Genomic DNA, 15950 nt, shown 5'->3' with positions numbered 1-15950 from the left:
ATTACCCAAGCCAATGTTGCTATCAGGAGAAGAAAGTAGGGTAACGATTTTCATGAATAGTTGACCTCATGCAACATGCACCGTATATAGTTGATACAATATGACAATATATAATATTACAATGAACATTTCAAAATCACTAAAGTTTGCTTATGATTTTATTCAAGCATTAATTCTGAAAACCTAGGATTTTTTTTAAGAATCTTTGGACACTGCTCCCGGAATTCATCTCTTGGCTTCTATATTCATCCCATCAAAAACAAAGCAAAGGAAAGCAATTTGATTTGTTTTTTTTTTTGTGATTTTTTTTATCATTAAGCCCTGTTGACAAAAAGAAGCGACACAATTGGTGCTGTGTTTCTGTATTTCGTGATGAGATGAATATATGTTCAGTGAGATGGAGATCGGGACAGTTACCCTATTATTGAATTGCAAGGAGTTTCATCATAGAATTTCTCCAGAAATTTGTTCCAAGGATTTCCTCCAGAAATTCTCTCATAAACTTTTACTGGAGAAGTTCCTGGGGAAATTTCTGTTAGAACAAGCATAAAAATTCTTCGAAGAATTCTCCTAGAAGAACTATTATTGGAAATCATATAGAAGTTTCTATGGAAGAGTAAAAACCTAAAAATTAAAAAAAAACTAAGAATCTACGGACACTACCGGAGAAACTCTTGAAACTTTTCTTGAACTAAGGGATTGCTGGAAGGACCCATCTCTCGAAAAACGCTTAAATAATTACGGAATAGAGAATCAGAGAAGTTTTGAAATACGAAATACTCGGCGTAGTTTCTGGAGGAATTCATAATAAATTATAAGATGAACTCGCATAATAACTTCTTGAGGACTCATGGAAGAACTTACGTTACAATTTATGGAGGAATTTGTTGAGGAAGATATTTCAAAGGGATTCATGGATGAACTCTCAGAATGGTTTCTAATTAACCTCCCTGCAAAATTCCCAAAAAAGAAAAAAAAAACTGTAGGGTCATGGGTTCGAGTCCCATCGAAGGAAAAGTGGTTACCTCCAATACATTTTCCAAATTAATATCTTCCACATAACGTACATATTCACATATGAGTTTTCTTAACATTGTAAAAAAATGGATTTCTTCCCAAGAACAAATTCTTGAATATTACACCAGCTTATTGTCACCAGTTGTTCGCACATTTTATTATCTATCAAAATCCAGTATTCTGGAAATCCAGAGAAGATAATTTTATGTAGAGTAGAGTGGGGCAAGAGTACGCACTTAGTTTTCAATCGATCATGTGGCCCTTATGAAGCAAGCTTCTGCATATCAAATCAGTGTCGATGATTTATATACTCCTCCTTTATGTTACCCAGTGGAAAAAATATTGAAATTATTGAGATTCGTTTTAGTAGAACCCTTATTGCAAGACAAGTGAAAAACGCACTCTTACCCCACCGGTGGGGTAAAAGTGCGCATCGGGTGGGGTAAGAGTACGCATTTATCCAATCATGTGCTTTGAGTATATATTAACACAAATAAGAGTTAATAACATTTAATTGATGTTTAATGAGCATATATTAGGGAATGTTTAAAGATTACGTAACTCTTAAAGGGGGAGGGGGTCCTAAAAATGTGCACTTTCATACGAAAAACCATTGTTTTTTTATATATACAAAAAACTACAGTGGTAAAAATATATATCAGGTTTCGCGTGGCGTATACAAAGGCATTTTCCTTAAAGAAAGTCCACCCGTAAAATTTGGCTATTTCATCACCCCTCCCCCTATCTTATACTATTTGTATGAATCCTCTAAAAATTATATGGTTCGTCACACATCTCGCAACCCCTTCCAGCTAAACGTTGCGTAATTTATGAATGTTTCTTTTGATTAAATGAAATTATCATTTAGATGAAATTGTATTTTCGTGCTATGTTTAGGTGTACAACAAGTCCTAATACAATTTCATTATTTCGCTTCAGTGCTTTGTTCGCTAAGTCCTTTCTAACACCGAATTACTTCAACTTATCCTAAAAACTTGTGATAATTTCGAATTCTGTCCCTTTTTTCTTAGTTGTGGATATTTGCGCTTTGGAAGAAGTCTTATTTCGGCCGGAGATACGGGTTTGACATCATAACTTGAAGATTCATATGCGTACTCTTGCCCCACCGGTTCCTGCGTACTTTTACCCCACAGTCCCAAAAATTATTCAAGTAATGGTTTTGACTTCTTGGAAAACCAACCGGATTGATGTTCAATACCATAAAGTACTCTATACAATAGGTTATCAAAATGGTATAATGTTCATCTGATTGAACGTATATATGGTAATGAAATACTAGTTGCGGAAACCCAATTATTTTTAGCAAAATGACCAAAAAGTTATCTAACTCCATAACTCCCTTGTTGTTTATTCAAATCGTTTACAATTACACATGATAATAGTTGGCCAGAATACCTGTCAAACTGATGCAGTGTTGCTAGTTTATCTTTTTTTATTACTCCAAAAAATCGAAAACGTACTCTTACCCCACGCGCACTCTTGCCCCACTCTACTCTATTCGTCGGTGAGCATTCGTTGATGTTGTGATTTAAGCTAAAATATAGAGCTTACTGACACCTAATTATCTATTTCTTTCAAGCACATAGGAAGAATAGGATTTGTTTTTTAACTCAAATAAAAACTTCCCTTGAAAAATTAAAAAGGAACTCGCATGGTCCTGGATCACTCACGCAGTCCTGCCGCGCTTGTGAGCGACAAGCGAGCTTTTTTCGGAGGTGTTGTATTTTTTTACAAAGGTGCGAGCTCCGGAAGGTTGAAAGTTATGAAAATTTTTATCAATTTTATTGCTTTTTTGTATTTTTCATGGAAATTGTCTAATTTGTTATTGCTCTTTATTGATTAGTTTTTGGAAAATCTTCAATTTACTGTGAACAAAAAGTGGAAAATATTGTAAATGAATATTGATAAACTTAGTTTATTCATAAAAAATGTGTATGTTTTCCGTGGAACATTGTGATTTCTTTATGGAAAATTCTTCTTTCATAATTGCTTCTGCTTTTAAAAGTGCTAATTTATGTTTGTTTTGTGGAAAATTCTAAACTGCTTATGGAAATTTTGCATTATTTGTGAAAAAATATATTTGTTTATTGCTCATACCCTGATTTCTTTATTATGGCAATTTCCTAATTTTTTATGAGAAATTTCTTATTCTTCATGGAAATTTTACTTTGTTGTCCTGCAAGCTCAATATTCCGCTGCTCTGACTTTCTACATAGGTATATCCGCCAGATGGACAAATATTCAATTGAACGGTTGTTGAATTCATTTGAAACTGGTTTTTCACATACTGAGATAATAGCCGATGAAGTTCCAAATCGATTTTTCTATTGAAGACTTTAAAAAAAATCTCAATCATACTACGATTTTATTGAAATATTGATAAGTTATTCCTTCAGTTCAATCAAAGGTAATTGCCTATTTCCGGGGATTAAACCACCCGACTTGGACGTTAATTTACAATGTTATGAAAACTCATATGTGAATATGTACGTTATGTGGAAGATATTGATTTGAAAAATGTATTGGAGGTAACCACTTTCCCTTCGATGGGACTCGAACCCATGACCCTACAGTACGCTAGACTGGTGCTTTAACCAACTAAGCTACGAAGGACCTCCGTCGGCCTTCGCAACCTAGCGGCTACTGAACGAGCTCGAGATTCCCAAATTGGACGCATATTCAAATCACTCGCAATCCATTTATCAAGCCAATACTTCCACATGTGTATTGTACACGTCCACATTAGAGGAGCGTGAGTATTTAGAATGTCTGGCGGCTATAAACATTCTTCATCAGCAACGGTACTGATCAAGTGAGGTTGTGTAATCAATATCTTCCACATAACGTACATATTCACATATGAGTTTTCATAACATTGTAAGTTATTCCTTGTTTAATAAATTACTATTGAACATTTTAAATCATTGGAAAAATAATTAAGTTCTGAACAATCAGCTTATGTAAATTCCTAATTGGACTGGTATGTGGGTACACTCAATACGGGACAACGTTGGTTTGCTATTTTGTTACATTTCTTTCGAAAAAAATCTCATATTTCATCATGTTATTCAAAAGATCCATAAAATGAAATGCTATTTATGGAATTAACTTTCAAAAACCCAAGTGGAACTGATATGCGAGTACCAGCAGACATATCCACTTTGATAAGAAAATTATTTTGAGCTTTTTAGTGGAATGTTTTCACCTGTCATAAGACGAGTTTATACAATCCCATTGAATTCCACCACTTAATTGTATCTTGACAGATACGTATTTCGACCTCAAAGGTAAGGCCGTCTTCAGTGTCTCGTACTTGACTCGACTTTCGAGTCGAGTCAAGTACGAGACACTGAAGACGGCCTTACCTTTGAGGTCGAAATACGTATCTGTCAAGATACAATTAAGTGGTGGAATTCAATGGGATTGTATAAACTCGTCTTATGACGGGCATATCCACTTTGTTGGACAGATTATGGTCCGAATAAATTATGAAACTTATTGTTTGCTGGTTTTCCATATTCATACTGACAAAAACCTGTAACGTTTATTTTATTTGGTGCTTCGTAGCAAATTTGGTTGCTGGTTCACGCAATAAAATTTTGGAGCGTATTGATTGAACCGTCTAAGACGAGTTTAGTACTTTCCATTTAATTCCACTACATTTTGTTTAAGCATATGCGGTATTTCGAAAAATTTCGTTTCAGGTGATTCGAAACGAAATTCCGCGGAATTTCGCGGAATTTGAGCATGGCGAAATCAGATTTCTTGATTTCGTTTCGTTTCGTAAAATTACAAAAATTTCGCCTGAAAAAACTAGGTTATAACGAAATTTAACGGAATTCCGCGGAATTTCGAAACAAATTTAGACTTAAACCATACTGTCTCGTACGGTCGTGTATTATCAAAAATTTTGGCTGCGCCGCAGAACAAAATCATAAAGCTGTTTTCAAAACCTAATGTTATTTTTTTTTCTATTAACGCCTACTCTGCCGTAATCTGGAAAAGTGACGTAACAGCCATTTTACAACAGGCATGTTTTCCATTTTTCTGTTAAAAAGCTCGATGAGTAGTACTCGTTAACACCATTTTTGGAAAATGGCGTATACGTCACTTTTGCAGATTACGGCAGTACTACATCATCTCATTCTGAGTCGACAAATGGTGCCAGCGAAAGTGGTACATAAACCATTTTTTTAAAATCAAAATCAAATTTATTGGCTTTTTTCGGTGATTTTGTGTTTTAACACCACCGGCTTCTTTTTACCAAGATCTTGTAAGGAATAACGAAAAAGTGATTTTTGACAACTAAATCTGGAGATATGCACTTTTTAACTTCTGGTATATATCACAATGGCAATTTCGTTTGTCCAGCTTACCACAGGTAAGCAAGATAGTAGAGCCAATTTTACTGTTGTGGGATTAGCTGCAGTAAATTGAGCTTACTGAACGATCCACAGGCCTTCTACAAAATGAACAAAAATGCGAGTGTTACAAATATGCGATCATGAGCAGTACAGTTCTACCCACTAAAATCAGCTTATCCAGCTTTCCACTCTCGCCATAATGGCGGCTGCTATAAAAAGTTTGACATTAACTGCTTCCAAACACTAAACTGTAATTTATATCTAAGCAAGCATTGATGTTCTTCGTTGTCAATAACAGCCAAACTGTTATTTGGTTTTCATAAACAAACATTACGTGTGTAGAACATCAAAACTTTAGAAAATGATTCTTCACTTTTGATACCTATTGATATTTTTTATTTAATTTCAGATTTTATGACCCTGTGAAGCTCTTTATGATGATCAAACATATTGAACATTCCTGGTGCCAAAAAAATATTCAATTTATTTTCACATAAATCTGCTGGTGTGACACATTGGCAGGCAGGAGTAAACGTAACGATACAGAAATTTTTCAGTGGACGAGTGTTATAACCCTTTAAAAAACCCAGATCAATCCACCTAGCGTTGGTGGTGCCTTTCTCGCGCATTAAAAAGATAAGAAAAACACATAAGAGAGATCGAAATAACACTTTAGGGGGATAGATTTTACTTTTTTTTCATCAATTCATATACATTTGCGGTCATTTGAATGCATTGCTGCAATTTTAGAGAGAAAAATTTCTTTTAGTTTTTGAAAAAAAAATTTCCAAGGGGGGACTCTTGGCAGAAAAACAATGTTTTTTCAATAACTTTGGAACGCAATGATCGATCGGGCCAATTTTCAATAGGAAACAACTAGACCGCAATCTGCATCGACTGCAACTCGAATAATGCTAAGTACCAAAAAGTGTGTCTCACATTTTTGTACACACACACACATACAGACATCACCTGAAAATCGTAGTGTGCCGCGGTTGAAACCGCATGTCAATTTTTTTCTCGCGCGATGTTTTTTCCTGAATTTCGTGATTTCTATAATTTTCGGCTGATAGTGTGTCATCATTTAATTGTGTGTTTTTTAGGAAAATGTGTTTTTTTGTTTGTTTATTTAATAATGATAGTTTTGCGTCGGGAGTGGAGAAGTGTTTTAACGCGATTAGATTCCGTGACGGATCGCTGCTATTGCCCTTGCAGCCAAATTATTTTCTATATGCTTCACCGGAACAGCCTTTTTAGGTCACACATCAAAACACCAACATTGGACGCGAAAAATTTTACCTGTCGTGTCGAGACAAATTTTTCAAGACTTGCAAGAAAGTTTTCAAGGAAGAAGAAAATAATCTTGTATTGGACGGATGAAAAATAAATAAGATGGATAATTGCCTATTAACACTCCTGGTAATCTATGAGGTAATGGCTTGGCTCCCACATAATCCGCGTGACTGTGACCAGGTACCTTCTTGCAACTGAGGATGATAGGGGAGCACGATATCTAGCATATCTCGCTGCCAAGGAAATCGTCCTCCGATCAAAGTTCAAGGGAAAGAACGGGAATCTGAATTACAAGGGGAAGGACCGGAAAGGTTTTCGTAAGGTTTTCGAGGTATCCTGAAGTCCAGAAAATGATTCATCCCGACAATTACCCAACTAATATATAATTGAGACGATTTAGTCTTCAAGATTATAGAGAATGATTATGGGTGGATCAAAAAGGTCAGGCACAAACGATGGATTGGAAAGTTTCAAATATGGTGAGTCCGTTCCATACTTAAAAAAATATATATGTATATAAAAACTGATTTCACTAAATACGGTCTGAGTTCAGCGATGTATATTTATGATGTATCATGGATATAAATCTGGATCCGGAAGTATAAATATATTGCATATATCCATTTGATATCTGAATGTATTTATGCAGGGCTTACTATTAGTGAAAGTGACCTCGGAGTGGACAAGAAATACCAGGCACTCTGAAATGGGTCACTGGAGCTGCAGTAGAGCTAGCACTTTCTAACTCCCGGATTAAATCTGACTGTTTCAACAGACAGCTTTCTTCCATAACATCACTGCCAGACAGTGGGGGTTAGTTTGTACACACACACACACACACACACACACACACACACACACACACACACACACACACACACACACACACACACACACACACACACACACACACACACACACACACACACACACACACACACACACACACACACACACACACACACACACACACACACACACACACACACACACACACACACACACACACACACACACACACACACACACACACACACACACACACACACACACACACACACACACACACACACACACACACACACACACACATACAGGCATCACCTCAATTCGTCGAGCTGAGTCGATTGGTATATAACACTATGGGTCTCCGAGCCTTCTATAAAAAGTTCGGTTTTGGAGTGATCATATAGCCTTTACGTATACTTTGTATACGAGAAAGGCAAAAAGGAGAAATAAACTACACTATCACAAAAATTTATTCAGAAAATTTAGTTTAGTTGTTAAATGTATCAGTGCTTTGGAGCTTATCTTTTATGCATACGCAAGTCCTTATATGCATACGTTTGAAAAACAAAAAACCTGATTATCGAAAGCTTCTTAAAATGCACATTCATTATCTTCTATAAAGCTGGATTTGAATTGAATGAAACGGGTCTTCAGCCTCTTTGAGACCCGAACTAATGATGAGAGTAACACAGGTAGAAAACTACTTCTTCGCTTCTAAACTATGCATGATGATCAAATTATATAAGGATAAAGCTATTTTTAACTCAAATGGATAGCATTGAACTAGTTAATGTAATAAAAGTTTACAGTTAGAGCTTATTTTTATTGTTAAACGCTTTCTATAGTATACGAGTTCTCTTGCTTATTCTGTTCTCATAAAGCCAAAATTTAAAAGGTAAAGCTGTTTTTATTTTTATTTATATAAAAATTTCTCAGTTTCTGAGCGGACCATCGTCGACCAAATATAAGATAAGCTGAAAGAATAGTAGCATGATTTTTGTTATATTCTGGAATGTTGGTGAAACCTCTCTGTCTCAGCGTCCAACCAGTAGGACGATATATCCATTCTAGTGGCATGTAAACGGGAAGTACCACTACATTTATTCAGTAATGTAAAGAAACGTTTGGATAGAACTCATGACACTGTTCTGGTCTTATGCTGGTTATGAGTATGCGCAACAGATGTTAACCCTATTTTGATTTTCAAGATGGTATTTGTCAAGAAACTTCGCATATTTCTCATTACTACCTTTAGGTACATCAGTCATAACGTTGGTACAGTTGAGTTGCAGAAAATTACAACTTTGAATTTCATTTTCGAAGTTTTTGAAAAAATGCGTCCTGTAAAATTTGTTCAATGTGACATGTACCACTTTCACTGGCACCGTTTCAAATACGTATTCGGTATTTTGTAAGAAATGTCCAACAGAAAACGAAAAATATCTTAAACTTTTCTATCCCATTTTTTTCAAAAGTGATCCGACTCAATATTTAAGACGTCAGGCTCAGAGTGTAAATATAATCAGATATGAATTAGATCAGTACAACTTTGTCAAAGAGGCAAAGTCGTGGCGTGATTCCTGAGGCCCTTGTGAAGTATTTTTAGAGCGCCTCTTTTTTTTATTAAAGGCACTTCTTTACCTCTTATGCCTCAAGGTTTAGGCGCATGACTAAGAACCGCTTAAGAATTTAGAAGGCTTAGGAAACATTAAACGAAGCACATGATTTTACGTTGGATTGATTTGAAACACGGTTTTCGTCTTCGAGTTTTCAAAATAACTTCGTTTACAATAAATATTTAGTCGCTTACCAAGGTGGCTTCACATGAATTACTTTTTCAACAAACCAAAGATTCCTTTCCCGTGGCGCTCACGGAGATGCAGAGCATTCCTCTTATAATCTTATAATAGTGAGTATCAAACTAATTTCCTCTCCTAATCCTAAATTAACTATAAGGGCGTGAACGGCTCATACTGTCCATAGCAGCTGTTTCTTGCACTTAATTGGAGTCGGTTGAGAATGAAAATTTGACAACAATTTTTGCATGTCTCATATGCACAAACACATATACAAGGAAAAACAGGCAATAGCTTGGTTCGTTGAGTTGACGTCGAGACTATGGGTCTCCGAACCTCCTTTAAAAAGGTTGAATTTGGAAGGAAATGATATCCTTTTGTTACAAGTTTTTGTATAAGAAAATTATTGCTTCATGCCTGGCGAACTAAAATAAAGTGTGTAGTTTTGCACGTTGATTTTGAATCGTTTCGAAAGTGAATCTATATTTCGTTTTGTTTCGTTTCGAATCAACACAGACATTTCAAATTTTGTTTCGTTTCGTTCCGTCAGGAAAAAGTGTCTTATCGCATACCCTTAATTTGGTTTTCTTTGCAGATACGTATTTCGACCACACAGTTGCAGTCGAACTACGTATCTGCAAAGATAACAAAACGTAGTGACGATGCGAAAAAAATTCACGAGTGCTGCTACCTCCGACTTCCATCTTCTTCTTCTTCTTCTTCTTCTTCTTCTTCTTCTTCTTCTTCTTCTTCTTCTTCTTCATCATCATCTTCTTCTTCTTCCTTCTTCTTCTTCTTATTGGCATCCCCCACTGGGACATTGCCGCTTCGCTGCTTAGTGTTTATTCAGCACTTCCACAGTTATTAACCGCATTCGTATATCATGAAGCTAACACGATGATACTTTTATGCCCAGGGAAGTCTTTTTTTTTTTATTTCTTTAAAGTGATTTTTAAATTAAAAATAAAGTTCATCACTAAACCCCAGGGAAGTCGAAACAATTTCCAAACCGAAAAATGCCTATACCAGCACCAGGAATCGAACCCAGCCACCCTAACATAGTCTTGCTTTATAGCCGCGCATCTTACCGCTAGGCTAGTTCGATCATCAATGAAGTAACACCATAAGCCCCGCCCTTCCGGCAAACGATATGAGTGCACATTTTGATATCGCATTGCCACATTTACTGTCTGACCCGAGGTCCGACCGCTTTCTTTTTCTGTGTGCATAAAAAGAGCCTTGTTTCTCGCGTGCGCGTCCTTACCATTCGAGATTTCAAGGAGATCAGTCGACGGCGTTCGGTAGCAGTTCTACCCGCAGCAAGTAACAGCGACAACACTGACAGTCATCGATGGTGGAGCGGCGAATCATTGAATCGTACCAGTCCTCTTCAAAGGAAGCAGCTCTTAAGTCAGATTTTTCTCGCAAGACTCGAAACTATTGAGAGGTTGCTGATGGTGATTGAAGAAGCACATTACTACTTGATGGACTACAGCTCTTCGATGAACCTACGCCGAATGGAGTATCCTTCTCCACTAGACTCGATCCTGGGCCAATCCCTACTAGTCGCCCTGAACGTTAAGCGCCCTCAGTTCCTCTTCAACAACAAAAAACCATCGTATACGCGGCCTTCCACGAAGCCTGCGGCCTCTTTCGGATTATCTACTAAATATTATCTTCGCTTGACGTTCTTCTGGCATACGAACAACGTGACCAGCCCAGCGTAGTCTGCCGTATTGTATAAGCTTAATAATATCCAGCCCTTTATTTACCTGGTACAATTCGTGATTCATGCGACACCGCCAGATACCGTTCTCTTGTTTACCGCCGAGTATTGTCCGCAGCACCTTACGCTCAAACACTCCGAAAGCTCTCCGATCAGCCTCCTTTAACGTCCATGTTTCATGGCCGTATAAAGCCACCGGAAAAATCAGAGTAGTATACAGCGCAAGTTTTGTTTTCGTTTGCAGACTCAGAGACTAGGAGGATCGAAGTACGCCTTGCGCACGGTCGGCTGCGTTTGATTTTCTGGCAGTGAATTTTTGTCTTCGATATCGTAAACTTTTTATTTCGGCTAGTGCTACACCTAGGGTTTTTTTCGGTTTAAGGTTTCTTAAACTTCCGGATAGGTATACCGCAACTTGCCCGAGCGTTCTGATTGTAAAATTGCGGTTTTGTGATTTATTCTAAGCAATATACGTAAAAAATGTGTATAATGTGGATGCTCCATGGGAGCTAAAAGTCTCTCTCATTTTTTGAAAATGGATTAATTTGGTGAGATTGTTTCATTATGTTCTTGCTATACGTTTACGTTTTACGAACTGGATTGTATAATTCGGAAGTTTGCTTATGCATCCATTATCCAATTGATAATGGTAGGATAAACAAGCGGGGCTTATTGTAAGCAAAAGTGACCTCGGACTGGTCATGAAATAGCAGGCAGTCTGAAATAAGTCACTGGAGCTGCAGTAGAGCTAGCACTTTCTAACTCCCGGATTAAATCTGACTGTGAAACTATTTAAAACAGACAGCTTTCTTCCACAACATTACTGCCAGCCAGTGGGGGTTAGTTTGTACACGCACGCATGTTTTCAGACTACGGGACTTAAACTGGTTACGAAGCCCTATTTGCAGCTGCAATACATCTTTCCACCTCGCGGGTAACATCATTATCGCACGTCACTAATGTTCCAAGATACACAATTTTTTTTACCACTTCCATTTTTCACCATCCAGCACCATTTTACTACCACCACCACTAATGAACCCACGTTGATTGAACGCTATATTGAACATTAGATTCGAGAGTGTATCATCTTGCTTCAATCCATATAAACTAACAACTGACGTCGATATTTCATCCCCAACCCTTACAGATGGTTTTGATCCACATTATTGAAAATAAATCCAGGGTTACCAAATTAAAATCTTCTTCTTCTTCTTATTGGCATTACATCCCTACACTGGGACATTGCCACCTCACAGCTTAGTGTTCATTAAGCACTTCCACAGTTATTAATTGCGAGGTTTCTAAGCCAAGTTACCAGTTTTGCATTCGTATATCATGAGGCCAACACGATGATACTTTCATGCCCAGGGAAGTCGAGACAATTTCCAATCCGAAAATTGCCTAGACCAGCACCGGGAATCGAACCCAGCCACCCTCAGTGTGGTTTGCTTTGTAGCCGCGCGGCTTACCGCACGGCTAAGGAGGGCCCCAAATCAAAATCTGTATTTACAATAAAAAAAATCATCTGTGGCTCTAATTCAAATTTTATTCAGCGATGTCTGTATTAACATTGAAGTGTGTAAATTGAAAGGCTGTAACTTTTATGAAAGTGGGAGAATTGTTCAATATTTTCCTTTCAATACAAATTGTATAAAAGTTTATAAAATACTAAATTGCAAACAATTTTCAAAAAATATCACATATAGCTACACTGCTCTGTTTCTAGACACCAACATGTGTTTTTACGTTTAATTGTCGTTCGCACAAAAACGGTGATAGCGGATTTCCCATCGGTGCACCCTTCGTCTGTTTGTAGAAGCATTTTTCATATATTTTTAAATTTCAAATTAAACAATGTTCTTTCGACTTTTGTCGTTCCATGAAGGAAAATCGAATATTGATTCTTTATTTTAGGACCCGATGCCGCTTCTTTTCACAAGTAGCTGAACATGTTTGTTGGCACCTAGGCACCTAGCCAACTTCGGATTAACAAAAAATTTTAACCAACTTGTCATAAGACGAGTTTGTACAATCCCATTTAATTCCACCACTTAATTGTACCTTGACAGATACGTATTACGACCTCAACAGTAAGGTCGTCTTCAGTGTCTCGTACTTGACTTAACTGCTGATCAATTTTCAGACACGTCAGCCAATTATGTTCCCTGTATATTCCAACATATTTTAGGCAAGAATCGAGAATTGAATATATTTTACCACAACAAAAAACCGCGCTGGCTAAATTCAATTATATGTGGTCTTCTAATTATGTTCACGCAGCCTTTTTATAGCTAGCAGTTTTCTACAAATAAAATTCAAGGTTTAAACTACTCAAGTAATCAAGTAGATAAAATCCAATAGAGATCATACTCGTTTTTTTATCACAAGAATGGGACAACTATTTCGATCAACCTATTGTCTACTATCTAATAATAGCCGGCGGCAAGAGACCACACCCCAGTCAACACAAGATCGTATATGATGCCGTATAATATGCTAAAGTGGAGGTGATACAGGCGATATAGGCATTTCAATTACATTCTCGCCCCCAATATAATCGAATTATTTGATCATAGTACATAATTAGTGTCTGTAGATTTCTTTTTTTTTTTGTTTTGGGCTTTTTACCTTTATATTGATTATTCGCCCTTGTAGATTTCTAATGATTTACAGAATAAAAAATCATTTGATTTTTAGGACCGACACCCACGTAGCGTTTCTTCGGCCCTACCCACGCAGCGTAGTGCACACTGCGACGCTGCGTTGCCGCTTTTTTCCTGATGCACACTTGCGTCCTTTTAATGCCGCGTTCACAAAAAGTTGAAAAGTGTTAGTAGCCATTTGGATCTGAATTTTCATAATTTATTCTTTGATTCCATCTGTACGTATTTTGTAGACTGAAAAGAAAATAAAGCCCAGCTACCTCCATCACGATTTTGTTTTGTAACTTTTTTTTAATAGAATCCATGAGGATGCCAAATTGGAAACTAAATGAAATGAAAATAACTGAATGATTTAAATCTATTCCAAATTATTTTTAAAACCATTGAAATGGGATTCATAATGATTCTTCAGTGGAATTACACGAAATTCGATGAGGTTTTAAAATAATAATAGTTAAGATTCTCAACTTGACTCATTTTTTTACAATTCTTTCACCCAATAAACAAATTTTCTGTATAAGGTTTTTATTCGAACAGAGTGTTGGAATAATACAAAATTGTGTATGATTCAAAACAGTGATTTTATCAAAATCTTCCGAATTTGTATAAGCCCATACTTTATACAGATTTTGCCAGGTTTTAATGCAGAGCTGTACTGCAATCCATTGGAATCTCTTAAAGTTCCAGTTTAGACTTGTTTGTAATTTGTTACGCCGTTCAGTGCAGTTCGATTGGATTCACAATTGCAATAAAAGAAAATTTAGAAAAATATATAAAGCTCTTTTAGTGGAATGTATTCAACCGTCTAAGACGAATTAAGTACTCTGCATTTAATTCCACCAATTAATTTTCGATATCTTTGCAGATACGTATTTCGACCACAACTGTGTGGTCGTCTTCAGTGTCTCGTACTTGACTCGACTGCATTAATAAGTCGAATCAAGTACGAGACACTGAAAACGACCACACAGTTGTGGTCGAAAGACGTATCTGCAAAGATATCGAAAATTAATTGGTGGAATTAAATGCAGAGTACTTAATTCGTCTTAGACGGTTGAAAATTATTATTAAAAAGATGATCGGTCAGTCCTACTCAAAGTAGGCGGGATAATCGAAAGTAATTATTTGAAATCAACAGATGCAAAGCCGCTCGTTAGGGCGCGAACAAGTATTAAGCAAATGAATGTGAAAGTAAGGCATAGAGACCATAATTATTGAACAGCACACAATCAAAGCGTGAAACTTTTTGACTAACGTTCATTGTCACTGGATGATAATAAAATATATTTTAAGCAAATAAATGTGCAGTGTTCGATAGAGGTCTGACTCTGAGTTGGCATCCATTACTCGTACTAACCTTCTTAACATCCCCTTAAACAACATAATTTGACACCCAATTGCTAATTAATTTAGCTAAATCCCGCGCAAATTCTATCAGTACTGTTACATCCATTAGCCAACTAGTTTAACATCACGCTCATAATAATTCTTAGAGCACACAATTAGACACTCACGTGTAACCGGCCAGAATATCCAGCAGTGTGCTCTTCCCAGCTCCAGACGGTCCCATGATCGCCGTCAGCTCACCGGCGCGGAACTCTCCATTGATGTTCTTCAGGATATCCCGACCTGTAATCCAGAAGAAAAACCATTGTTATTAGCAGTGTATTCGATACAGTCGCGAAAACAAACATCTGTGCTGTGCTTTGATTTAGTGTCGCTGATGCCCGATAACTGTATCGCTAATAATGAAAGCGCTTAAAACCAGAAAATGAACGCAGATAAATAAAAGCGCAGTTGGACATCTGTTCACATGCAAACGTTGTTGTTGACCTATTTGGGAATCATCGAACACGGTAAACCGAGGGAAGCACAAATAAGACCTTGATAACGGACGTTTCGTTTAGGTATACAGACTTGGAATGAAGACACCTGTAGCTTTCGTCCGCAAACCGTCTTATCACCCCCGGCCGGACACATAAGTGCAAATTTTCATTGTTTAGCAACCACCATTACTCAGTCAAGGGATTGTCAATCATCATTTTTGCTGTTTGAGTATCCACACGGTACGATGTGGACATCGCGCCATTTTAATGCACTTAGGGGCTGTCTAGTAAATAGCAATAAGTGAGTCTTCTTGAAAAATCGAAAAGGCGTTGGCCAAGGTACTTTAATGTCGATCCATAAAAAAAATTAACTTTAAATAGCCAAGTCCGTCTGAGTAGCCGACTCATTGGGGATTATCGCACCGGGCTAGTAGTTGCGACTTGCGAGCAGA

The 15950-nt window shown here is 37.1% G+C and overlaps 1 protein-coding gene across 1 annotated transcript in view; it reads right to left on the bottom strand.

Moving 5' to 3' along the window:
- Window positions 1–15950, bottom strand: part of LOC134203937 (ATP-binding cassette subfamily G member 4-like) — a 93152-nt gene that overhangs the window by 27869 nt on the left and 49333 nt on the right. Inside the window, exons 5-6 of the mRNA XM_062678773.1 lie at window positions 15506–15573; window positions 15187–15301 (exon numbers count right to left, since the gene is read on the bottom strand). Coding sequence (XP_062534757.1) covers window positions 15187–15301; window positions 15506–15573 — 183 coding nt within the window. The remainder of the gene's footprint in view (window positions 1–15186; window positions 15302–15505; window positions 15574–15950) is intronic.

Source organism: Armigeres subalbatus, unplaced genomic scaffold (genome assembly GCF_024139115.2).
Source record: "Armigeres subalbatus isolate Guangzhou_Male unplaced genomic scaffold, GZ_Asu_2 Contig297, whole genome shotgun sequence".
Taxonomy (NCBI): Eukaryota; Metazoa; Arthropoda; class Insecta; order Diptera; family Culicidae; genus Armigeres; species Armigeres subalbatus.
This window is presented reverse-complemented; position numbering and strand designations above follow the sequence as displayed.